Source organism: Coturnix japonica, unplaced genomic scaffold, assembly GCF_054131305.1.
Source record: "Coturnix japonica strain WE unplaced genomic scaffold, WE-NBRP24 Scf062, whole genome shotgun sequence".
Classification (NCBI taxonomy): Eukaryota; Metazoa; Chordata; class Aves; order Galliformes; family Phasianidae; genus Coturnix; species Coturnix japonica.
The window spans coordinates 641,713-665,023 of record NW_028188965.1 but is presented as its reverse complement, the minus strand read 5'-3'; the positions used below and the strand labels follow the sequence as shown (position 1 = coordinate 665,023).

General features: G+C 54.4%; 8 protein-coding genes across 11 annotated transcripts; 1 reads left to right on the top strand and 7 right to left on the bottom strand.

The window, feature by feature from the left end:
- Positions 1-821: 821 nt before the first annotated feature.
- On the bottom strand, positions 822-1,889 carry LOC146751733 (scale keratin-like). Of its 2 annotated transcripts, none has more exons than XM_085533771.1 (2): positions 1,638-1,889; positions 822-1,469 (listed from the first exon to the last, which is right to left on the bottom strand). In XM_085533771.1, exons 1-2 carry the CDS (start codon positions 1,793-1,795, stop codon positions 1,058-1,060), a joined length of 570 nt encoding a protein of 189 aa, XP_085389897.1. In that variant the 5' UTR covers positions 1,796-1,889; the 3' UTR covers positions 822-1,057. The 2 variants fall into 2 exon arrangements, with proteins under 2 accessions (XP_085389897.1, XP_085389896.1); XM_085533770.1 differs by having other exon boundaries at positions 822-1,441; positions 1,642-1,773.
- A 1,832-nt stretch (positions 1,890-3,721) lies between these two features.
- LOC146751732 (sperm-associated antigen 4 protein-like) lies at positions 3,722-7,054 on the bottom strand. 2 transcript variants are annotated; one of them, XM_085533670.1, is made up of 5 exons: positions 5,584-7,054; positions 5,387-5,496; positions 4,973-5,140; positions 4,570-4,659; positions 3,723-4,399 (listed from the first exon to the last, which is right to left on the bottom strand). In XM_085533670.1, the coding sequence occupies exons 1-5, from the start codon at positions 5,861-5,863 to the stop codon at positions 4,274-4,276; spliced, it is 774 nt and encodes a 257-aa protein (XP_085389796.1). In that variant the 5' UTR covers positions 5,864-7,054; the 3' UTR covers positions 3,723-4,273. The 2 variants fall into 2 exon arrangements, with proteins under 2 accessions (XP_085389795.1, XP_085389796.1); XM_085533669.1 differs by having other exon boundaries at positions 3,722-4,399; positions 5,387-7,054.
- An 838-nt stretch (positions 7,055-7,892) lies between these two features.
- LOC146751731 (scale keratin-like) lies at positions 7,893-8,957 on the bottom strand. 2 transcript variants are annotated; one of them, XM_085533768.1, is made up of 2 exons: positions 8,714-8,845; positions 7,893-8,512 (listed from the first exon to the last, which is right to left on the bottom strand). In XM_085533768.1, the coding sequence occupies exon 2, from the start codon at positions 8,489-8,491 to the stop codon at positions 8,129-8,131; it is 363 nt and encodes a 120-aa protein (XP_085389894.1). In that variant the 5' UTR covers positions 8,492-8,512; positions 8,714-8,845; the 3' UTR covers positions 7,893-8,128. The 2 variants fall into 2 exon arrangements, with proteins under 2 accessions (XP_085389894.1, XP_085389895.1); XM_085533769.1 differs by having other exon boundaries at positions 7,899-8,540; positions 8,710-8,957.
- A 1,966-nt stretch (positions 8,958-10,923) lies between these two features.
- On the bottom strand, positions 10,924-13,198 carry LOC146751730 (SUN domain-containing protein 5-like). Its single transcript, XM_085533679.1, has 4 exons — positions 12,357-13,198; positions 12,160-12,269; positions 11,742-11,909; positions 10,924-11,454 (listed from the first exon to the last, which is right to left on the bottom strand). Exons 1-4 carry the CDS (start codon positions 12,634-12,636, stop codon positions 11,152-11,154), a joined length of 861 nt encoding a protein of 286 aa, XP_085389805.1. The 5' UTR covers positions 12,637-13,198; the 3' UTR covers positions 10,924-11,151.
- Positions 13,199-14,469: 1,271 nt separating this feature from the next.
- LOC146751729 (sperm-associated antigen 4 protein-like) lies at positions 14,470-16,579 on the bottom strand. Its single transcript, XM_085533671.1, has 8 exons — positions 16,560-16,579; positions 16,293-16,477; positions 15,970-16,040; positions 15,760-15,898; positions 15,563-15,672; positions 15,145-15,312; positions 14,766-14,855; positions 14,470-14,595 (listed from the first exon to the last, which is right to left on the bottom strand). The coding sequence occupies exons 1-8, from the start codon at positions 16,577-16,579 to the stop codon at positions 14,470-14,472; spliced, it is 909 nt and encodes a 302-aa protein (XP_085389797.1).
- A 1,348-nt stretch (positions 16,580-17,927) lies between these two features.
- On the bottom strand, positions 17,928-18,810 carry LOC146751728 (feather keratin B-4-like). Its single transcript, XM_085533776.1, has one exon. The coding sequence runs from the start codon at positions 18,723-18,725 to the stop codon at positions 18,318-18,320; it is 408 nt and encodes a 135-aa protein (XP_085389902.1). The 5' UTR covers positions 18,726-18,810; the 3' UTR covers positions 17,928-18,317.
- Positions 18,811-19,590: 780 nt separating this feature from the next.
- Positions 19,591-20,489, top strand: LOC146751727 (scale keratin-like). The gene has a single exon (XM_085533779.1). It carries the CDS (start codon positions 19,838-19,840, stop codon positions 20,198-20,200), a length of 363 nt encoding a protein of 120 aa, XP_085389905.1. The 5' UTR covers positions 19,591-19,837; the 3' UTR covers positions 20,201-20,489.
- Positions 20,490-22,289: 1,800 nt separating this feature from the next.
- On the bottom strand, positions 22,290-22,814 carry LOC146751726 (feather keratin B-4-like). The gene is made up of 2 exons (XM_085533778.1): positions 22,784-22,814; positions 22,290-22,674 (listed from the first exon to the last, which is right to left on the bottom strand). Exon 2 carries the CDS (start codon positions 22,650-22,652, stop codon positions 22,290-22,292), a length of 363 nt encoding a protein of 120 aa, XP_085389904.1. The 5' UTR covers positions 22,653-22,674; positions 22,784-22,814.
- Positions 22,815-23,311: the final 497 nt, after the last annotated feature.

Below are 23,311 nucleotides of genomic sequence, written 5' to 3'. Positions count from 1 at the left end.
TTCAGTCTGGAAGGGTCCTGTCAGGATGCAGGGGGGCTCACAGCTGCCAGGACCTGCAGCCCCATGATATCTGCAAGCATGCAGGTTCTGTTCTGGGAAGGGTCTCCGACTCCCCAGAGCCATTAATGAAATCCCCTCTGTGCCCATCTGAAGGGACTGAACCTACATTGAAGGTGTAGATTCATTTTCATCAGCTGTCATGGGGTTATCCCTGGGTATCAGTCCATGACAGGGGTGCGCAGGCCCCAGGAATAAAGCTGCTGCTCAGGGGAGAGAGAAAAGGGCAGAGAGCGAGCAGATCGTTTTAACAAAGAGAAAACACAACGGCAGCGATCCGAGGAAGAACGGGAATTGACTAAATGTAACTAAATGAAACAAAATGAAGAGACGAGAGCACACAAAGTACGTCTCGAACCACGACAGTGCGATGGAAACTCGCTTCTCCTCAGGGCAAGTTGAGACAGACACAGGCACAGAGCGGGTCCGGTCCGGAGCTCCTCCCCACTTCCCCCTTCGGGCCGAGCTGCCCCTCCTCCCCTTCGGGAACACAACGTGCCAACAATGGTAACATAGAACCAGAACATTTAGTCTTTAAGTACCGCTGTTCTGCTGGTGGAGTATCAACAAGAAGTTCCCTCTTGCTTTGTGTCCCTTTTTAACCCCCCAAACCCCATTAAAGCCACCTCTGCTCTGTCTGTTCCTCATATCAGCTGAGCACAGTAGGGCCCAGTGCATCCCATGACAATGGTTTCTAATTCCCCAGTGACTGAACAACTGATGTGGGGTTTCCTGAAGCAAAACAGAGGTGGAATAGAGAGAAATGCATTCAGAAAATCTTTATTGTGCACAGCAAGGCTACAAAAAGGGAAAGAGAACAAGGGAACGCCAGGCAGCAGGCTCTGGCTGTGGATGGGCAGCATGTGAAAGAAGGGAATAGGACAGATGAAGCTGATAGCATTGCAACACAGGCCACAGATGGAGCTGGAGATGCTCAGTGTCCTGTGAAGCGCAGACTATAAGGGATAATGTTGGAGCTGGGTATGTGCAGGGCTGGGGTTTAGCAGGGCCCGCAGGTGTCCCAGAGCTTCCTGCTGTAGCGGGGCAAGGGGCAGGGGCTGCAGGCTGAAGTGTAGGGTCTGCCAAAGGTGCAGAGGCCCCCCGAGCCCTGAGTGGCCCCGGCGCCGTAGAGGCCCCCCAGCCCCAGGGAGCCCCCAAAGGCGGGTGCTCCGGAGGAGCCCACCACGGCTTGCTGGGGGAAGGAGCTGAGGATGGGGCCGGGGAAGGTGACGACGACGGGCGGTGGCTGGATGAAGGCCGTCGAGTCGGGGCACTGGCGCGCGCACAGCTCGTTGCAGCTCTCAGCGATGGGCTGGGGCACGGCCACGCTGGTTTTGGGTGGGCACAGGTCGTAGCAAGACATCTTGGGGTGAGAGAGATGAGCCTGCAGTGCAAAGACAGAAAGAGTAGAGCTGTGAGTGAGGAGATGCCCAGGCAGAGCTAATCCCATGACACGAAGCTACCATGCAAACAGCACGGCTGGTGTCTCTGTCACTGCTGTAAGGCCCAAGCCACCCCCAGTATCCTGCTCTCCTGTCTGGGAGCCCCACACCAGCTCATTCCAGAGGAGGCCCAGCCACTCACCCTTTTCCCAAGCTGAGCCAGGAAGCAGTGCTGGATGCTGGTGCTCACCCAGGGCGCTGCTTTTATGGGGGCTGGAGAGCATGGGGAGGAGCTGGTTGTGATGGGGGCACGTGGCTCTCAGCAGCCAAACCCCAATCTGCCATGTGCATACCATGGGGCTGTTCTGCTGATGCCGTTTCCTTGGCAGCCCCCACCCGCTGTTTCAGCCCTTGCAATTGTCATGCTTGGATAATGGCCAGCCTTCTGCTAATGGGAAAATTAGGACTGCTGTCCTCTCATCCTCAGCCTGTGTAAGAGGGAAGAGAGCATGACACATGCTTGGTAGCAGTTCAATGCATGCCACAGCACTTCCCCAAGGGCTTGGTTTTGCTGTGTCCTCATGCCAGCTGTGCAGAGCATCAGGGAGGAGCAGGTGACAGCACTGGGCAATTGGAAGGTTTGTCCCAGGCATCTTCCATGCCAGCGTCTGAGTGACAAACACACTGCAGTTGTTATCTGCAAAGGAGTGAGGTGATGAAACACCAAATCAAAGGCAAATCTCTCAGTCACTGCCTGCTCAGCACCACTCATTATGTCCATTAAGCAGGAAGAGTAGGGAAGGCAGTGAAGGGGCCTGTGCCTGTCCAGCCATGGGCTGCTGATTCAGGGAGGCCAGGGGCAGAGCAGCCTGACCTCAGCATCTGGGAGTGCAGCCTCTGCCCATTGGTCCAGCGGGTGATGAGCTGTGGGACAGCTTGTATAAAAGCTGGGTCTGCACTGAGCTCTCCCAAGCACTGCTCTGGCCTCCTCCTCCTTGGGAACAGGGTAAGTCTGAGAGCACTTCTCCTGCTGCTCCTGACCCAGGCCAGCTTCAGGCCCCTGTGCCTGGGCTGCTGCCATCGGCTGCTCTCTTCCACTCTGTGCCCTGTTGCAGAGCTCCATCCCATCAGCCCAAGATGTCTTCCTTCTGTGGGAGGAAAGAGCCTGGTTGTGTGAGCCGAAGGGAGGCAGGAGCCCGATGCCCCCAGCAGGTTCCCCCCATCCCATACCTTTGACCCACTGCTGCCATCTCCTCTGCGGGGACCTGATGGTCCTCGCCAACAGCCTGGCTCCCTGAGGAGCCAGGTATATTCAGGAGCCTTCTTCTCAGAGCCTTTCTCCTCGCCATCTGAGCGATACGTGAGCCCTGGAAGCAGCTCTGGAAGCAGCACGTCCTCTCAGCACTGCGGTCCCAAAAGCTTTGAGCCCCCACTGGGGCTCTGTCACACTGAAGGCAATAGAGGCGGCAGCTCTGATGTCACTGATGGCAGCTGTGATGTCACAGTGGGCAGCCATCTCATACCTGTGACATACTGCTGCCATCTCCTCTGCGGGGACCTGATGGTCCCCGCCAACAGCCTGGCTCCCTGAGGAGCCAGGCATATTCAGGAGCCTTCTTTTCAGAGCCTTGCTCGTCGCCATCTGAAAAATACGTGAGCCCTGGAAGCAGCTCTGGAAGCAGCACGTCCTCTCAGCACTGCGGTCCCAAAAGTTCCGAGCCCACTGGGGCTCTGTCACGCTTAAGGCAATAGAGGAGGCAGCTGTAATGTCACAGTGGGCAGCTGCACAACCAGTGACATAAGCAGGTCCCACATCAGGTCTCCCTTTGAGGCACACCAGCTTTTCTTCTTAGCACAAGTTGGGTTGGATGGGACCCCTCAGCACCCCCTCCCCGTTGTCTTTCATTGTCCTTTCTGGGCCTTGTGCTGGCTGTTGTCTTCGAGAAACCTGAAGAAGCAATTCTGATGCTCCAGGCTTCTCCTGCCTGCTTGGGCCTCGTACACATCTCTGGTGTTTGTCCTTTGCTGTCTTTACAATAAAATAAGCTTGCATCCAATATTTGAATCTTGGGCTTTTCTTTTTGGAGCTGCAGGGCTGCCTTCCTGTGCACACAGCTTCATCACTTGGCCAGGACAGGCTCTCAGCCCCATGCTGAGCCAAGCTTGGCTATCTTGGGGCAAAGACCCCAGCCGTGCCAGCTCTGGTTCACACAGTGCTACAGTCTGGAGGGGTCCTCTCAGGATGCAGGGGGGCTCAAAGTTGCCAGGACCTGCAGCCCCATGATATCTGCAGGCATGCAGGTTCTGTTCTGGGAAGGGTCTCCGACTCTGTTGTTGTGTCCTTTCCTTCACTTAATTCACAATAAAATCAACTTGCATCCAATTTTTGACTCTCAGGCTTTTGTTTCATGGCAAACACGGCAGCTCCAGAGCTCCCTTCCCTGCACTCAGCCGCCCCTTTGGCCTTGTTATGGCTCTCAGCAACAAACTGAGCCAGGCCATGATGCTTCATAGGGAAGACCCCGACCATGGCAGCCCTGTATCACACAGAGACCCCCTGTCTCCTCCGACACCGCCATGTTGGATTTGGGCCTAAAACCCACCCACTGTTTCGGAACCGGACCTGGTCAGGTGGAGGCAACTCCTGAACCGGAGAGACCGTGTCAATCATTCCCTCTGAATGCCAGACCTCAGCCTGCTGACTGCCTCCCACAGGAGGAGCTGAATGCTGAGCTGCCCACCCCACAGAGCTGTGCCCCATCTCAACCCAGACACAGTTCATGATGTTATTAATGTCTTTATTATGATTATTACTATTATTGCAACAAATCCGATTACATATCATTGCTTTTCACCCTTTTTCCGTGCACCTGCACTCGGTAAATGCAGGTGTAATCTGGTTGTCCCCAGTTGCTCTTTACCAGAACCTTGATGGAACGAAAGGCTCTGGAATGATGATTCTGCAAAGGAAAATGGGGAGGAAAAAAGAAACAGGGGTGTAAATTCCCACTGTAAACTCAGCAAGCTCCCCATTCTTGCTAAGGAGCTGCAGGAAGCAGCAGAGTGTGGCTGTGCAACCATTGGGGATGCAGGGAGGAGCAGGCCTCAATGCATACTATATGTATTGTACCTTAAGCAGGAAGGTCTGTGCAGGTTCTTTCCCCATCTGAAAGGTGAATGATCCAAGGGGAACCTCCTCTTCACTGTCCACATCCAATCCCTTGCAAGGAAAGCACAAGGAGGGCTGATAAGGATCGTGCCATGGTTGCCCACCCCGTTGCCCTGAGGCTCGGGCATTAGCCCAGCACTGCTTCTGTTGGAGATCAAGAACCCCAAGACGCTTGGCAAAGCAAGACTTTAAGAGGGATTCCATCTCTCCAACATAGGAAGCATCCCCTTGTGGCACTGCAGTGCTCAGCCCAGGACTCAAGAGGATGCCCAAAAGCAAGTCCCTGCTCCGGCACTTTGCTATGGCCACATACAACACTGTGCTATGGCCACATCCCAGACAGAAGAGCCCAGTAAAGACTTACAAAGACAGCGACGTCTTTCGGAGCACTGATGGCTGTGCCAGTTGGAGTCATTTCAGGCATGATGTGCTCCAGTGTGACACAAGTAGGCAGGATTTCAGCTTGGAACTGGATGACAACCTGGCCCTGCTGTCCTTCCATGGGCCAGCATTGTCCAAGTGAAACACCTGGCTGCAAATAGAATGGGAGAGAAATAAGAGAGAGCAATGGGGTCACAGCACTCCTGCTTCAGCTAAAGGCAAAGGCAGTGAGTGTCTGTGGGTCTTACTTGTGCTTGAGAGTGGCTTATGTGTGAGGAGCCAGAAACACAGGGCCTTAATTCCCTGCCCTACAAAGGGGCTCTCAGTGTTACTGAAAAGGGGAAGATGGTGGCTGAGGGGTGAGGGGGAGTGAGGGGTGCAACCAGCACTAAGATACCTGCAATATGGTATCTGGAGGGTTCATGGTGCGCCAGAACCAGCGGAGCCTGCAAACCCAACACTTGAATGTATAGGTGGGAGATGTTCTCTGCAGGTCGATGGAGGCGCCTGTAATGAGGAGGGAGGAGATGAGTGCAAGAGGTAACATACGTGGAGCAGCACAGGGGAGCAGGGCTTGCCTGCCTGTGTCCTCACCTAAGCTTTTCAGTGCCCAGTCTGGAGACTGATAGCAGTCCAGCTGCTCTCTCTGCTCGGTCACAGCCTGCTGCAGTCTCTCAATCTCCTGGGGAAGACAAGCATCAATGTCTTCAATGTCAATCAATGACATTAGAGGGCTGTGAGCTCCATGCTCGCAGGCACAAGAGGCCAAGATTGAGGAAGGGCGTCTGAGCCCACAGTCACTGACCTGCACCATGCTGTCCCTATGTGCTCTCCGGAGTGTCGACCAAGTAATAAAGAAATAGGAATTCACCATGACTGCAAATCACATGGCAGAGAGAAGGTGATAAGTACAGAATCACGGGGGGATATACAGGGAGATATACAGAATACAGGGGGGATCCACAGCAGCTCTCTGGCTGAGTGGGACCCATTGGTGGAGAGCAGCTCTGGAGCAACCAGATTGGGATAGGAAGGCAGAAGGAGCCACACTGGGGGCCTCTGCTCACACTGAAGGCACCCAGCACAACCCTATGGTGGTTGCAGAGCGTTTGCTTATCTGCACTTACCAAGAGTGAAAATGAGCACTATGAAGGACAGGTTTAAGACCGTCCTCTTGTGCCCTGCAGCAGCAGTGGGCAGGGATCTTGCCAATCTCGTGGCTGTTTTAAGCCACGTAAAGGAGAGTTGGCCCAAAGAGGCAGGAGCTGGTCCACTTAAAAGCCTCTTCAATCCTGCTGGCATTCGGAGTCTTCTGTGGGAGGAAAGAGCCTGGTTGTGTGAGCCGAAGGGAGGCAGGAGCCCGATGCCCCCAGCAGGTTCCCCCCATCTCATACCTTTGACCCACTGCTGCCATCTCCTCTGCGGGGACCTGATGGTCCTCGCCAACAGCCTGGCTTCCTGAGGAGCCAGGTATATTCTGGCGCCTTCTCGGAGCCTTTCTCCTCGCCATCTAAGCGATAGCTGAGCCCTGGAAGCAGCTCTGGAAGCAGCACGTCCTCTCAGAACTGCGGTCCCAAAAGCTCTGAGCCCACTGGGGCTCTGTCACGCTGAAGGCAATAGAGGAGGCAGCTGTGATGTCACAGAGGGCAGCTGCACACCCAGTGACATAAGCAGGTCCCACCTCAGGTCTCCCTTTGAGGCACAGAAGCTTTTCTTCTTAGCAGAAGTAGGGTTGGAAGGGACCCCCCAGCACCCCTTTCTACCCCATTGTCTTTCATTGTCCTTTCTGGGCCTTGTGCTGGCTGTTGTCTTGGAGAAGCCTGAAGAAGCACTTCTGATGCTCCAGGCTTCTCCTGCCTGCTTGGACCTCGTACACATCTCTGGTGTTTGTCCTTTGCTGTCTTTACAATAAAATAAGCTTGCATCCAATATTTGAATCTTGGGCTTTTCTTTTTGGAGCTGCAGGGCTGCCTTCCTGTGCACACAGCTTCATCACTTGGCCAGGACAGGCTCTCAGCCCCATGCTGAGCCAAGCTTGGCTATCTTGGGGCAAAGACCCCAGCCGTGCCAGCTCTGATTCACACAGCACTACGTTCAGTCTGGAGGGGTCCTGTCAGGATGCAGGGGGGCTCACAGCTGCCAGGACCTGCAGCCCCATGATATCTGCAAGCATGCAGGTTCTGTTCTGGGAAGGGTCTCCGACTCCCCAGAGCCATTAATGAAATCCCCTCTGTGCCCATCTGAAGGGACTGAACCTACATTGAAGGTGTAGATTCATTTTAATCAGCTGTCATGGGGTTATCCCTGGGTATCGGTCCATGACAGGGGTGCGCAGGCCCCAGGAATAAAGCTGCTGCTCAGGGGAGAGGGAAAAGGGCAGAGAGCGAGCAGATCGTTTTAACAAAGAGAAAACACAACGGCAGCTATCCGAGGAAGAACGGGAATTGACTAAATGTAACTAAATGAAACAAAATGAAGAGACGAGAGCACACAAAGTACGTGTCGAACCACGACAGTGCGATGGAAACTCGCTTCTCCTCAGAGCGAGCTGAGACAGGCACAGGCCCGGTCCGGAGCTCCTCCCCACTTCCCCCTTCGGGCCGAGCTGCCCCTCCTCCCCTTCGGGAACACAACGTGCCCACAATGGTAACATAGAACCAGAACATTCAGTCTTTAAGTACCGCTGTTCTGCTGGTGGAGTATCAACAAGAAGTTCCCTCTTGCTTTGTGTCCCTTTTTAACCCCCCAAACCCCATTAAAGCCGTATCTGCACTGTCTGTTCCTCATATCAGCTGAGCACAGTAGGGCCCAGTGCATCCCATGACAATGGTTTCTAATTCCCCAGTGACTGAACAACAGATGTGGAGTTTCCTGAAGCAAAACAGAGATGGAATAGACAGAAATGCATTCAGAAAATCTTTATTGTGCACAGCAAGGCTACAGAAAGGGAAAGAGAACAAGGGAACGCCAGGCAACAGGCTCTGGCTGTGGATGGGCAGCATGTGAAAGAAGGGAATAGGACAGATGAAGCTGATAGCATTGCAACACAGGCCACAGATGGAGCTGGAGATGCTCAGTGTCCTGTGAAGCGCAGACTATAAGGGATAATGTTGGAGCTGGGTATGTGCAGGGCTGGGGTTTAGCAGGGCCCGCAGGTGTCCCAGAGCTTCCTGCTGTAGCGGGGCAAGGGGCAGGGGCTGCAGGCAGAAGTGTAGGGTCTGCCAAAGGTGCAGAGGCCCCCCGAGCCCTGAGTGGCCCCGGCGCCGTAGAGGCCCCCCAGCCCCAGGGAGCCCCCAAAGGCGGGTGCTCCGGAGGAGCCCACCACGGCTTGCTGGGGGAAGGAGCTGAGGATGGGGCCGGGGAAGGTGACGACGACGGGCGGTGGCTGGATGAAGGCCGTCGAGTCGGGGCACTGGCGCGCGCACAGCTCGTTGCAGCTCTCAGCGATGGGCTGGGGCACGGCCACGCTGGTTTTGGGTGGGCACAGGTCGTAGCAAGACATCTTGGGGTGAGAGAGATGAGCCTGCAGAGCAAAGACAGAAAGCATAGAGCTGTGAGTGAGGAGATGCCCAGGCAGATCTTAGCCCAAGAACAGAGTCTGCTCTACGCACAGCAGGACCAGAGCATCTGCAATTGATGCAGGGCCATAGTCTCCCCGCAGCACCCTGCTCTCCAGCCAGGCAGATCCACAGAAGGACCAGCCAGAGGAGGCCCAGCCACTCACCCTTTTCCCAAGCTGAGCCAGGAAGCAGTGCTGGATGCTGGTGCTCACCCAGGGCGCTGCTTTTATGGGGGCTGGAGAGCATGGGGAGGAGCTGGTTGTGATGGGGGCACGTGGCTCTCAGCAGCCAAACCCCAATCTGCCATGTGCATACCATGGGGCTGTTCTGCTGATGCCGTTTCCTTGGCAGCCCCCACCCGCTGTTTCAGCCCTTGCAATTGTCATGCTTGGATAATGGCCAGCCTTCTGCTAATGGGAAAATTAGGACTGCTGTCCTCTCATCCTCAGCCTGTGTAAGAGGGAAGAGAGCATGACACATGCTTGGTAGCAGTTCAATGCATGCCACAGCACTTCCCCAAGGGCTTGGTTTTGCTGTGTCCTCATGCCAGCTGTGCAGAGCATCAGGGAGGAGCAGGTGACAGCACTGGGCAATTGGAAGGTTTGTCCCAGGCATCTTCCATGCCAGCGTCTGAGTGACAAACACACTACAGTTGTTATCTGCAAAGGAGTGAGGTGATGAAACACCAAATCAAAGGCAAATCTCTCAGTCACTGCCTGCTCAGCACCACTCATTATGTCCATTAAGCAGGAAGAGTAGGGAAGGCAGTGAAGGGGCCTGTGCCTGTCCAGCCATGGGCTGCTGATTCAGGGAGGCCAGGGGCAGAGCAGCCTGACCTCAGCATCTGGGAGTGCAGCCTCTGCCCATTGGTCCAGCGGGTGATGAGCTGTGGGACAGCTTGTATAAAAGCTGGGTCTGCACTGAGCTCTCCCAAGCACTGCTCTGGCCTCCTCCTCCTTGGGAACAGGGTAAGTCTGAGAGCACTTCTCCTGCTGCTCCTGACCCAGGCCAGCTTCAGGCCCCTGTGCCTGGGCTGCTGCCATCGGCTGCTCTCTTACACTCTGTGCCCTGTTGCAGAGCTCCATCCCATCAGCCCAAGATGTCTTGCTTCTGTGGGAGGAAAGAGCCTGGTTGTGTGAGCCGAAGGGAGGCAGGAGCCCGATGCCCCCAGCAGGTTCCCCCCATCCCATACCTTTGACCCACTGCTGCCATCTCCTCTGCGGGGACCTGATGGTCCTCGCCAACAGCCTGGCTCCCTGAGGAGCCAGGTATATTCAGGAGCCTTCTTCTCAGAGCCTTTCTCCTCGCCATCTGAGCGATACGTGAGCCCTGGAAGCAGCTCTGGAAGCAGCACGTCCTCTCAGCACTGCGGTCCCAAAAGCTTTGAGCCCCCACTGGGGCTCTGTCACACTGAAGGCAATAGAGGCGGCAGCTCTGATGTCACTGATGGCAGCTGTGATGTCACAGTGGGCAGCCATCTCATACCTGTGACATACTGCTGCCATCTCCTGTGCGGGGACCTGATGGTCCCCGCCAACAGCCTGGCTCCCTGAGGAGCCAGGCATATTCAGGAGCCTTCTTTTCAGAGCCTTGCTCCTCGCCATCTGAGTAATACGTGAGCTTTGGAAGCAGCTCTGGAAGCAGCACGTCCTCTTAGCACTGCGGTCCCAAAAGCTGAGCCCCCACTGGGGCTCTGTCACACTGAAGGCAATAGAGGCGGCAGCTTTGATGTCACTGATGGCAGCTGTGATGTCACAGTGGGCAGCCATCTCATACCTGTGACATACTGCTGCCATCTCCTCTGCGGGGACCTGATGGTCCCCACCAACAGTCTGGCTCCCTGAGGAACCAGGCATATTCAGGAGCCTTCTTTTCAGAGCCTTGCTCCTCGCCATCTGAGTAATACGTGAGCTTTGGAAACAGCTCTGGAAGCAGCACGTCCTCTCAGCACTGCGGTCCCAAAAGATGATATCTGCAAGCATGCAGGTTCTGTTCTGGGAAGGGTCTCCGACTCTGTTGTTGTGTCCTTTCCTTCACTTAATTCACAATAAAATCAACTTGCATCCAATTTTTGACTCTCAGGCTTTTGTTTCATGGCAAACACGGCAGCTCCAGAGCTCCCTTCCCTGCACTCAGCCGCCCCTTTGGCCTTGTTATGGCTCTCAGCAACAAACTGAGCCAGGCCATGATGCTTCATAGGGAAGACCCCGACCATGGCAGCCCTGTATCACACAGAGACCCCCTGTCTCCTACGACGCCGCCATGTTGGATTTGGGCCTAAAACCCTCCCACTGCTTTGGAACCGGACCCGGTCAGGGGCAGACGGCTCCAGAACCGGAGAGATCGTGCCAATCATTCCCTCTGAATGCCAGACCTCAGCCTGCTGACTGCCTCCCACAGGAGGAGCTGAATGCTGAGCTGCCCACCCCACAGAGCTGTGCCCCATCTCAACCCAGACACAGTTCATGATGTTATTAATGTCTTTATTATGATTATTACTATTATTGCAACAAATCCTATTACATATCATTGCTTTTCATCCTTTTTCCGTGCACCTGCACTCGGTAAATGCAGGTGTAATCTGGTTGTCCCCAGTTGCTCTTTACCAGAACCTTGATGGAACGAAAGGCTCTGGAATGATGACTCTGCAAAGGAAAATGGGGAGGAAAAAAGAAACAGGGGTGTAAATTCCCACTGTAAACTCAGCAAGCTCCCCATTCTTGCTAAGGAGCTGCAGGAAGCAGCAGAGTGTGGCTGTGCAACCATTGGGGATGCAGGGAGGAGCAGGCCTCAATGCATAGTATATGTATTGTACCTTAAGCAGGAAGGTCTGTGTAGGTTCTTTCCCCATCTGAAAGGTGAATGATCCAAGGGGAACCTCCTCTTCACTGTCCACATCCAGTCCCTTGCAAGGAAAGCACAAGGAGGGCTGGTAAGGATCGTGCCATGGTTGCTCACCCCACTGACTGGAGGCTCATGCAGTAGCCCGGCATTGCTTCTGTTGGAGATCAAGAACCCCAAGACGCTTGGCAAAGCAAGACTTTAAGAGGGATTCCATCTCTCCAACATAGGAAACATCCCCTTGTGGCACTGCAGTGCTCAGCCCAGGACTCAAGAGGATGCCCAAAAGCAAGTGCCTGCCCTAACACTGTGCTATGGCCACATCTAAAATAGAGCCCAATAGAGACTTACAAAGACAGCGACGTCTTTGGGAGCACTGATGGCTGTGCCAGTTGGAGTCATTTCAGGCATGATGTGCTCCAGTGTGACACAAGTAGGCAGGATTTCAGCTTGGAACTGGATGACAACCTGGCCCTGCTGTCCTTCCATGGGCCAGCATTGTCCAAGTGAAACACCTGGCTGCAAATAGAATGGGAGAGAAATAAGAGAGAGCACTGGGGTCACAGCACTCCTGCTTCAGCTAAAGGCAAAGGCAGTGAGCGTCTGTGGGTCCTACTTGTGCTTGAGAGTGGCGTATGTGTGAGGAACCAGGCAGAAACACAGGGCCTTAATTCCCTGCCCTACAAAGGGGCTCTCAGTGTTACTGAAAAGGGGAAGATGGTGGCTGAGGGGTGAGGGGGAGTGAGGGGTGCAACCAGCACTAAGATACCTGCAATATGGTATCTGGAGGGTTCATGGTGCGCCAGAACCAGCGGAGCCTGCAAACCCAACACTTGAATGTATAGGTGGGAGATGTTCTCTGCAGGTCGATGGAGGCGCCTGTAATGAGGAGGGAGGAGATGAGTGCAAGAGGTAACATACGTGGAGCAGCACAGGGGAGCAGGGCTTGCATGCCTGTGTCCTCACCTAAGCTTTTCAGTGCCCAGTCAGGAGATTGATAGCAGTCCAGCTGCTCTCTCTGCTCAGTAACAGCCTGCTGCAGTCTCTCAATCTCCTGGGGAAGACAAGCATCAATGTCTTCAATATCAATCAATGACATTAGAGGGCTGTGAGCTCCATGCTCGCAGGCACAAGAGGCCAAGATTGAGGAAAGGCGTCTGAGCCCACAGTCACTGACCTGCACCATGCTGTCCTTATGTGCCCTCCGGAGTGTCGACCAAGTAATAAAGAAATAGGAATTCACCATGACTGCAAATCACATGGCAGAGAGAAGGTGATAAGTACAGAATCACGGGGGGATATACAGGGAGATATACAGAATACAGGGGGGATCCACAGCAGCTCTCTGGCTGAGTGGGACCCATTGGTGGAGAGCAGCTCTGGAGCAACCAGATTGGGATAGGAAGGCAGAAGGAGCCACACTGGGGGTCTCTGCTCACACTGAAGGCACCCAGCACAACCCTATGGTGGTTGCAGAGCATTTGCTTATCTGCACTTACCAAGAGTGAAAATGAGCACTATGAAGGACAGGTTTAAGACCGTCCTCTTGTGCCCTGCAGCAGCAGTGGGCAGGGATCTTGCCAGTCTCGTGGCTGTTTTAAGCCACGTAAAGGAGAGTTGGCCCAAAGAGGCAGGAGCTGATCCACTTAAAAGCCTCTTCAATCCTGCTGGCATTCGGAGTCTTCTGTGGGAGGAAAGAGCCTGGTTGTGTGAGCCGAAGGGAGGCAGGAGCCCGATGCCCCCAGCAGGTTCCCCCCATCTCATACCTGTGACCCACTGCTGAAATCTCCTCTGCGGGGACCTGATGGTCCTCTCCAACAGCCTGGCTCCCTGAGGAGCCAGGTATATTCTGGCGCCTTCTTCTCGGAGCCTTTCTCCTCGCCATCTAAGCGATAGCTGAGCCCTGGAAGCAGCTCTGGAAGCAGCACGTCCTCTCAGCACTGCGATCCCAAAAGCTCTGAGCCCACTGGGGCTCTGTCACGCTGAAGGCAATAGAGGAGGCAGCTGTGATGTCACAGAGGGCAGCTGCACACCCAGTGACATAAGCAGGCCCCACCTCAGGTCTCCCTTTGATGCACACAAGCTTTTTCTTAGCACAAATTGGGTTGGAAGGGACCCCCCAGCACCCCTTCCCCATTGTCCTTCATTGTCCTTTCTGGGCCTTGTGCTGGCTGTTGTCTTGGAGAAACCTGAAGAAGCACTTCTGATGCTCCAGGCTTCTCCTGCCTGCTTGGGCCTCGTACACATCTCTGTGTTTGTCCTTTGCTGTCTTTACAATAAAATAAGCTTGCATCCAATATTTGAATCTTGGGCTTTTGTTTTTGGAGCTGCAGGGCTGCCTTCCTGTGCACACAGCTTCATCACTTGACCAGGACAGGCTCTCAGCCCCATGCTGAGCCAAGCTTGGCTATCTTGGGGCAAAGACCCCAGCCGTGCCAGCTCTGATTCACACAGTGCTACGTTCAGTCTGGAGGGGTCCTGTCAGGATGCAGGGGGGCTCACAGCTGCCAGGACCTGCAGCCCCATGATATCTGCAAGCATGCAGGTTCTGTTCTGGGAAGGGTCTCCGACTCTGTTGTTGTGTCCTTTCCTTCACTTAATTCACAATAAAATCAGCTTGCATCCCATTTTTGACTCTCAGGCTTTTGTTTCATGGCAAACACGGCAGCTCCAGAGCTCCCTTCCCTGCACTCAGACGCCCCTTTGGCCTTGTTATGGCTCTCAGCAACAAACTGAGCCAGGCCATGATGCTTCATAGGGAAGGGTTCCGACCATGGCAGCCCTGTATCACACAGAGACCCCCTGTCTCCTCCGAAGCCGCCATGTTGGATTTGGGCCTAAAACCCACCCACCGCTTCGGAACCGGACCCGGTCAGGGGGAGGCGGCTCCGGAACCGGAGAGACCGTGTCAATCATTCCCTCTGAATGCCAGACCTCAGCCTGCTGACTGCCTCCCACAGGAGGAGCTGAATGCTGAGCTGCCCACCCCACAGAGCTGTGCCCCATCTCAACCCAGACACAGTTCATGATGTTATTAATGTCTTTATTATGATTATTACTATTATTGCAACAAATCTGATTACATATCATCGCTTTTCATCCTTTTTCCGTGCACCTGCACTCGGTAAATGCAGGTGTAATCTGGTTGTCCCCAGTTGCTCTTTATCAGAACCTTGATGGAACGAAAGGCTCTGGAATGATGATTCTGCAAAGGAAAATGGGGAGGAAAAAAGAAACAGGGGTGTAAATTCCCACTGTAAACTCAGCAAGCTCCCCATTCTTGCTAAGGAGCTGCAGGAAGCAGCAGAGTGTGGCTGTGCAACCATTGGGGATGCAGGGAGGAGCAGGCCTCAATGCATAGTATATGTATTGTACCTTAAGCAGGAAGGTCTGTGCAGGTTCTTTCCCCATCTGAAAGGTGAATGATCCAAGGGGAACCTCCTCTTCACTATCCACATCCAGTCCCTTGCAAGGAAAGCACAAGGAGGGCTGATAAGGATAGTGCCATATGGATGACCACCCCGCTGCCCTGAGGCTCGGGCATTAGCCCAGCACTGCTTCTGTTGGAGATCAAGAACCCCAAGACGCTTGGCAAAGCAAGACTTTAAGAGGGATTCCATCTCTCCAACATAGGAAACATCCCCTTGTGGCACTGCAGTGCTCAGCCCAGGACTCAAGAGGATGCCCAAAAGCAAGTGCCTGCCCTAACACTGTGCTATGGCCACATCTAAAATAGAGCCCAATAGAGACTTACAAAGACAGCGACGTCTTTGGGAGCACTGATGGCTGTGCCAGTTGGAGTCATTTCAGGCATGATGTGCTCCAGTGTGACACAAGTAGGCAGGATTTCAGCTTGGAACTGGATGACAACCTGGCCCTGCTGTCCTTCCATGGGCCAGCATTGTCCAAGTGAAACACCTGGCTGCAAATAGAATGGGAGAGAAATAAGAGAGAGCACTGGGGTCACAGCACTCCTGCTTCAGCTAAAGGCAAAGGCAGTGAGCGTCTGTGGGTCCTACTTGTGCTTGAGAGTGGCGTATGTGTGAGGAACCAGGCAGAAACACAGGGCCTTAATTCCCTGCCCTACAAAGGGGCTCTCAGTGTTACTGAAAAGGGGAAGATGGTGGCTGAGGGGCGAGGGGGAGTGAGGGTTGCAACCAGCACTAAGATACCTGCAATATGGTATCTGGAGGGTTCATGGTGCGCCAGAACCAGCGGAGCCTGCAAACCCAACACTTGAATGTATAGGTGGGAGATGTTCTCTGCAGGTCAATGGAGGCGCCTGTAATGAGGAGGGAGGAGATGAGTGCAAGAGGTAACATACGTGGAGCAGCACAGGGGAGCAGGGCTTGCCTGCCTGTGTCCTCACCTAAGCTTTTCAGTGCCCAGTCAGGAGACTGATAGCAGTCCAGCTGCTCTCTCTGCTCAGTAAAAGCCTGCTGCAGTCTCTCAATCTCCTGGGGAAGACAAGCATCAATGTCATCAATGTCTTCAATGACATTAGAGGGCTGAGAGCTCCATGTTCAGAGGCACAAGAGGCCAAGATTGAGGAAGGACGTCTGAGCCCGAAGTCACTGACCTGCACCATGCTGTCCTTATGTGCCCTCCGGAGTGTTGACCAAGTAATAAAGAAATAGGAATTCACCATGACTGCAAATCACATGGCAGAGAGAAGGTGATAAGTACAGAATCACAGGGGGGATATAAAGAGGGATATACAGAATACAGGGGGGATCCACAGCAGCTCTCTGGCTGAGTGGGACCCGTTGGTGGAGAGCAGCTCTGGAGCAACCAGATTGGGATAGGAAGGCAGAAGGAGCCACACTGGGGGCCTCTGCTCACACTGAAGGCACCCAGCACAACCCTATGGTGGTTGCAGAGCATTTGCTTATCTGCACTTACCAAGAGTGAAAATGAGCACTATGAAGGACAGTTTTAAGACTGTCCTCTTGTGCCCTGCAGCAGCAGTAGGCAGGGATCGTGCCAGTCTCGTGGCTGTTTTAAGCCACGTAAAGGAAAGTTGGCCCAAAGAGGCAGGAGCTGGTCCACTTAAAAGCCTCTTCAATCCTGCTGGCATTCGGAGTCTTCTGTGGGAGGAAAGAGCCTGGTTGTGTGAGCCGAAGGGAGGCAGGAGCCCGATGCCCCCAGCAGGTTCCCCCCATCTCATACCTTTGACCCCCTGCTGCCATCTCCTCTGCGGGGACCTGATGGTCCTCTCCAACAGCCTGGCTCCCTGAGGAGCCAGGTATATTCTGGCGCCTTCTTGGAGCCTTTCTCCTAGCCATCTAAGCGATAGCTGAGCCCTGGAAGCAGCTCTGGAAGCAGCACGTCCTCTCAGCACTGCGGTCCCAAAAGCTCTGAGCCCACTGGGGCTCTGTCACGCTTAAGGCAATAGAGGAGGCAGCTGTGATGTCACAGAGGGCAGCTGCACAGCCAGTGACATAAGCAGGCCCCACCTCAGGTCTCCCTTTGATGCACACAAGCTTTTCTTTTTAGCACAAGTTGGGTTGGACGGGACCCCTCAGCACCCCTTCCCCATTGTCCTTCATTGTCCTTTCTGGGCCTTGTGCTGGCTGTTGTCTTGGAGAAACCTGAAGAAGCACTTCTGATGCTCCAGGCTTCTCCTGCCTGCTTGGGCCTCGTACACATCTCTGGTGTTTGTCCTTTGCTGTCTTTACAATAAAATAAGCTTGCATCCAATATTTGAATCTTGGGCTTTTCTTTTTGGAGCTGCAGGGCTGCCTTCCTGTGCACACAGCTTCATCACTTGGCCAGGACAGGCTCTCAGCCCCATGCTGAGCCAAGCTTGGCTATCTTGGGGCAAAGACCCCAGCCGTGCCAGCTCTGATTCACACAGTGCTACGTTCAGTCTGGAGGGGTCCTGTCAGGATGCAGGGGGGCTCACAGCTGCCAGGACCTGCAGCCCCATGATATCTGCAAAAATGCAGGTTCTGTTCTGGGAAGGGTCTCCAACTCCCCAGAGCCATTAATGAAATCCCCTCTGTGCCCATCTGAAGGGACTGAACCTACATTGAAGTTGTAGATTCATTTTCATCAGCTGTCATGGGGTTATCCCTGGGTATCAGTCCATGACAGGGGTGCGCAGGCCCCAGGAATAAAGCTGCTGCTCAGGGGAGAGGGAAAAGGGCCGAGAGCGAGCAGATCGTTTTAACAAAGAGAAAACACAACGGCAGCGATCCGAGGAAGAACGGGAATTGACTAAATGTAACTAAATGAAACAAAATGAAGAGACGAGAGCACACAAAGTACGTGTCGAACCACGACAGTGCGATGGAAACTCGCTTCTCCCCAGGGCAAGTTGAGACAGACACAGGCACAGAGCGGGTCCGGTCCGGTCCGGAGCTCCTCCCCACTTCCCCCTTCGGGCCGAGCTGCCCCTCCTCCCCTTTCGGGAACACAACGTGCCCACAATGGTAACATAGAACCAGAACATTTAGTCTTTAAGTACCGCTGTTCTGCTGGTGGAGTATCAACAAGAAGTTCCCTCTTGCTCTGTGCCCCTTTTTAACCCCCCAAACCCCACTAAAGCCACCTCTGCACTGTCTGTTCCTCATATCAGCTGAGCACAGTAGGGCCCAGTGCATCCCATGACAATGGTTTCTAATTCCCCAGTGACTGAACAACTGATGTGGGGATTCCTGAAGCAAAACAGAGATGGAATAGACAGAAATGCATTCAGAAAATCTTTATTGTGCACAGCAAGGCTACAGAAAGGGAAAGAGAACAAGGGAACGCCAGGCAACAGGCTCTGGCTGAGGATGGGCAGCATGTGAAAGAAGGGAATGGGACAGATGAAGCTGATAGCATTGCAACACAGGCCACAGATGGAGCTGGAGATGCTCAGTGTCCTGTGAAGCGCAGACTATAAGGGATAATGTTGGAGCTGGGTATGTGCAGGGCTGGGGTTTAGCAGGGCCCGCAGGTGTCCCAGAGCTTCCTGCTGTAGCGGGGCAAGGGGCAGGGGCTGCAGGCAGAAGTGTAGGGTCTGCCGAAGGTGCAGAGGCCCCCCGAGCCCTGAGTGGCCCCGGCGCCGTAGAGGCCCCCCAGCCCCAGGGAGCCCCCAAAGGCGGGTGCTCCGGAGGAGCCCACCACGGCTTGCTGGGGGAAGGAGCTGAGGATGGGGCCGGGGAAGGTGACGACGACGGGCGGTGGCTGGATGAAGGCCGTCGAGTCGGGGCACTGGCGCGCACACAGCTCGTTGCAGCTCTCAGCGATGGGCTGGGGCACGGCCACGCTGGTTTTGGGTGGGCACAGGTCGTAGCAAGACATCTTGTAGTGAGAGAGATGAGCCTGCAGAGCAAAGACAGAAAGCATAGAGCTGTGAGTGAGGAGATGCCCAGGCAGAGATAAGCCCAAGAACAGAGTCTGCTCTACACACAGCAGGACCAGAGCATCTGCAATTGATGCAGGGCCATAGTCTCCCCGCAGCACCCTGCTCTCCTGCCAGGCAGATCCACACAAGGACCAGCCAGAGGAGGCCCAGCCACTCACCCTTTTCCCAAGCTGAGCCAGGAAGCAGTGCTGGATGCTGGTGCTCACCCAGGGCGCTGCTTTTATGGGGGCTGGAGAGCATGGGGAGGAGCTGGTTGTGATGGGGGCACGTGGCTCTCAGAAGCCAAGCCCCGATCTGCCATGTGCATACCATGGGGCTGTTCTGCTGATGATTTTTCTTTGGCAGCCCCCACCCGATGTATCAGCCCCTGCAATTGTCCTGCTTGGATAATGGCCAGCCTTCTGCTAATGTGCAAATTAGGACTGCTGCCCTCACATTCTCAGTCTGTGTAAGAGGGAAGAGAGCATGACACATGCTTGGTAGCAGTTCCATGCATGCCACAGCACTTCCCCAAGGGCTTGGTTTTGCTGTGTCCTCATGCCAGCTGTGCAGAGCATCAGGGAGGAGCAGGTGACAGCACTGGGCAATTGGAAGGTTTGTCCCAGGCATCTTCCATGCCAGCGTCTGAGTGACAAACACGCTGCAGTTGTTATCTGCAAAGGAGTGAGGTGATGAAACACCAAATCAAAGGCAAATCTCTCAGTCACTGCCTGCTCAGCACCATTCATTATGTCCATGAAGCAGGAAGAGTAGGGAAGGCAGTGAAGGGGCCTGTGCCTGTCCAGCCATGGGCTGCTGATTCAGGGAGGGCAGGGGCAGAGCAGCCTGACCTCAGCATCTGGGAGTGCAGCCTCTGCCCATTGGTCCAGCGGGTGATGAGCTGTGGGACAGCTGGTATAAAAGCTGGGTCTGCACTGAGCTCTCCCAAGCACTGCTCTGGCCTCCTCCTCCTTGGGAACAGGGTAAGTCTGAGAGCACTTCTCCTGCTGCTCCTGACCCAGGCCAGCTTCAGGCCCCTGTGCCTGGGCTGCTGCCATCGGCTGCTCTCTTACACTCTGTGCCCTGTTGCAGAGCTCCATCCCATCACCCCAAGATGTCTTGCTACGACCTGTGCCCACCCAAAACCAGCGTGGCCGTGCCCCAGCCCATCGCTGAGAGCTGCAACGAGCTGTGCGCGCGCCAGTGCCCCGACTCGACGGCCTTCATCCAGCCACCGCCCGTCGTCGTCACCTTCCCCGGCCCCATCCTCAGCTCCTTCCCCCAGCAAGCCGTGGTGGGCTCCTCCGGAGCACCCGCCTTTGGGGGCTCCCTGGGGCTGGGGGGCCTCTACGGCGCCGGGGCCACTCAGGGCTCGGGGGGCCTCTGCACCTTTGGCAGACCCTACACTTCTGCCTGCAGCCCCTGCCCCTTGCCCCGCTACAGCAGGAAGCTCTGGAACACCTGCGGGCCCTGCTAAACCCAAGCACAAGACTCTTCTTCTCTTCCTTCCTCATCCTGTGAGCTGATCTGTAATACCTACTTTGTCTTTCTTGGTCCTGAGCTGTGCCCTGTGCTGGCCACTGCCTTGAAGATGCCTCAAGAAACACTTCTGCTGGAGCCCCAGGCACCTCCATCCTGCCTTGGACTGAATTACGTCTTTGCTGTTGTGTCCTTTCCAATCTTTACAATAAAATGAATCTGCATCCAAAGTTTGAATCTTGGACTTTTTTTCCTGGGCACACTGGCTGCACCCTGGCTCCCTTCTCCCATGCATGTTCCCCACATCTGGCCCAGAAAAGGTGCTCAGCCCCTGCTCATCCAGGCTGCATTTCCATGGGTCAAACCTTCTGGCCAAGGCAGCTCTGACTCACACTGTGCTTCTGCCCATCTGATGAGCCCTGTCTGAATGTAGGCTGCTCCCTGATAAGCAGAAAATGGAGCCGCAGGGCATCTGAGAACCGTCATCCTCTCTGCTGAGGGTCTTCCCCAACTCCCATGTCTTCAGAAATATCCCCTCCATGTCAATTTGAAGGCACAGATTATGTTGTGAGGGAACTTCTAGGAAGAACATCATCCACTCCCACTACATATTCTAGGTTTTGCAGCCAACAGCCTGTACAATAAATCAGAAAATCAAAGGGAATCCATCCTGAGGATACAGGCTTCAACACCTGACAACACAGATTCAAACACTCTTCCTGAACACTGACCAAACTATTACCCTGGAGAGCATCTGTGTTTGTCCATCCTCTCATTGCAGACATTTTTCCTATAAGCATTGCTAGTTTAAATTCCCCTCATGTGGCCTTAAGCCATTCCCTCACTTCCCACTGATTCACATAGCAAAACACTGAACTCAATTTCGAACAATTAAGAGAGGATACAGTCAGAAATGCTTCTATTAAACAGCAGATATTTATTGTTAACTCCTAACTTCAGGGCTCTTGTCACCTGGATCTTCTACTCTTCAGGCCATACTCTTCCTCCACTTCATTCAGTGCAGTAATTATTGCCTTGATCCAGACTTTCTCACAATGATCACAAGTGACTCACTCAGTCCTCAGAGGAAAAAGTTGACCCAGAGACATCACTGAGATCATTAGTCTCAGATCTTCATGCCACTCAGACCCACAAGGCCTCACTGCTCATACGTTTTGGAGGTAGTGATTCAGCCCATTCTAGAATAAGAGTTCACCTTCTATCCTGCAGTCCCATCACCTCCACTTTAACACTACTGATGAGTTTAATCCATATGTGACCAGCAGGCTGACTTGTGAATGGGTGTCAGCACAACCTGATAGCAGAAAGAGGGAGACAAGGGATCCATGCACAGCTGGCTTCCACGTTATGGCTGATGCCATCCACATTCCCAATGGTCATAACCTCAGGGCACATGAGTAGCTTATGCAATAATTTTGTGGCTCCCTACCCATGTCTGCTGCTGTAAGGCTGTTTTCCAGCCAGGAGCTGGCAGTGCATTAATAAAAGGCAGTATTTGCCACCAACCACTTTCCAGCCTCTCCTCATCTTTGCTCCAGAGCTCATGTGCTGCTTCTACATCATGGAAGAGCAAGACTTGGCAGAGCTGGTCCCACTACAGAACTGAGGAGGATGGGCAAGGGAGTGAGGTCAGCACCATCCTGCTCTCAGTCCCCTCCACAGCCCCTCCAAAAGTACCTCTCTTCCATCCCTACTCCAAACACACCCACCATTCTAAGGGGAACCTTGGATTCTCATCAGCAGGATTTGCCCAAGCCCAGCTGCCTTAAAACCACCTCTAACTTTTTGAATCAACAACAAAGAGAGGGAGAAGGCTTTAGTGAATGCAGGAAAACTTTATTATTCAAAGGTCATCGGGAGAATGGGGTAAAGTGAGGAAGTAAGGCCAGGTTCAGGTAGTAGTCCATGGAAGAAGAGGAATGGGCAGGAGAACCCGGCAGAGCAAAGGTGCCAACGCTGCCAGCTGTTCAGGTCTCAGCCACAGCTCAGCACTTTGCAGCATCCCATGCCCATTAGTTCAGGCATGAGGTGATGCTGGTGGTGCTGGCTGTGGACAGGGCCTGGGTTTAGCAGGGCCCGCAGATGTCCCAGAGCTTCCTGCTGTAGCGGGGCAAGGGGCAGGGGCTGCAGGCAGAAGTGTAGGGTCTGCCAAAGGTGCAGAGGCCCCCCGAGCCCTGAATGGCCCCGGCGCCGTAGAGGCCCCCCAGCCCCAGGGAGCCCCCAAAGGCGGGTGCTCCGGAGGAGCCCACCACGGCTTGCTGGGGGAAGGAGCTGAGGATGGGGCCGGGGAAGGTGACGACGACGGGCGGTGGCTGGATGAAGGCCGTCGAGTCGGGGCACTGGCGCGCGCACAGCTCGTTGCAGCTCTCAGCGATGGGCTGGGGCACGGCCACGCTGGTTTTGGGTGGGCACAGGTCGTAGCAAGACATCTTGGGCTGATGGGATGGAGCTCTGCAACAGGGCACAGAGTGTAAGAGAGCAGCCGATGGCAGCAGCCCAGGCACAGGGGCCTGAAGCTGGCCTGGGTCAGGAGCAGCAGGAGAAGTGCTCTCAGACTTACCCTGTTCCCAAGGAGGAGGAGGCCAGAGCAGTGCTTGAGAGAGCTCAGTGCAGACCCAGCTTTTATACGAGCTGTACCACAGCTCATCACCTGCTGGGCCAATGGGCAGAGGCTGCACTCCTTGCTACTGCTGGCCTGCCCCTGCCCTCCCTGAATCAGCAGCCCCTGGTTGGACCAGCAGTGGCCCCTTTGCCACCTTGCATCAAATTAATGCTTCGTGGGGCAAATGCATGGTGCTGAGCAGGCAGCGTCCAAGAGAAGAACCTTTGATTTGGTGTTTCATCACCATGACTGTCTAGAGATAACAACTGCAGTGTGTTCATCATTCAGACACTGGCATTCAGGAAGAATGGGAAAGGCCTCCTCCCTGCCCAGTGCCAAAGCCAAGTTCCTGGTACTCCATACAACTGGCACGAAGCCACAGCAAAACCAGCCCCCTGGGGAAGAGCTGTGGCATGCATGGACACTGGCATTCACCTTTGTCACACTTCTTACACAGGCTGAGGATGAGAAGCCTAATTTGCCCAT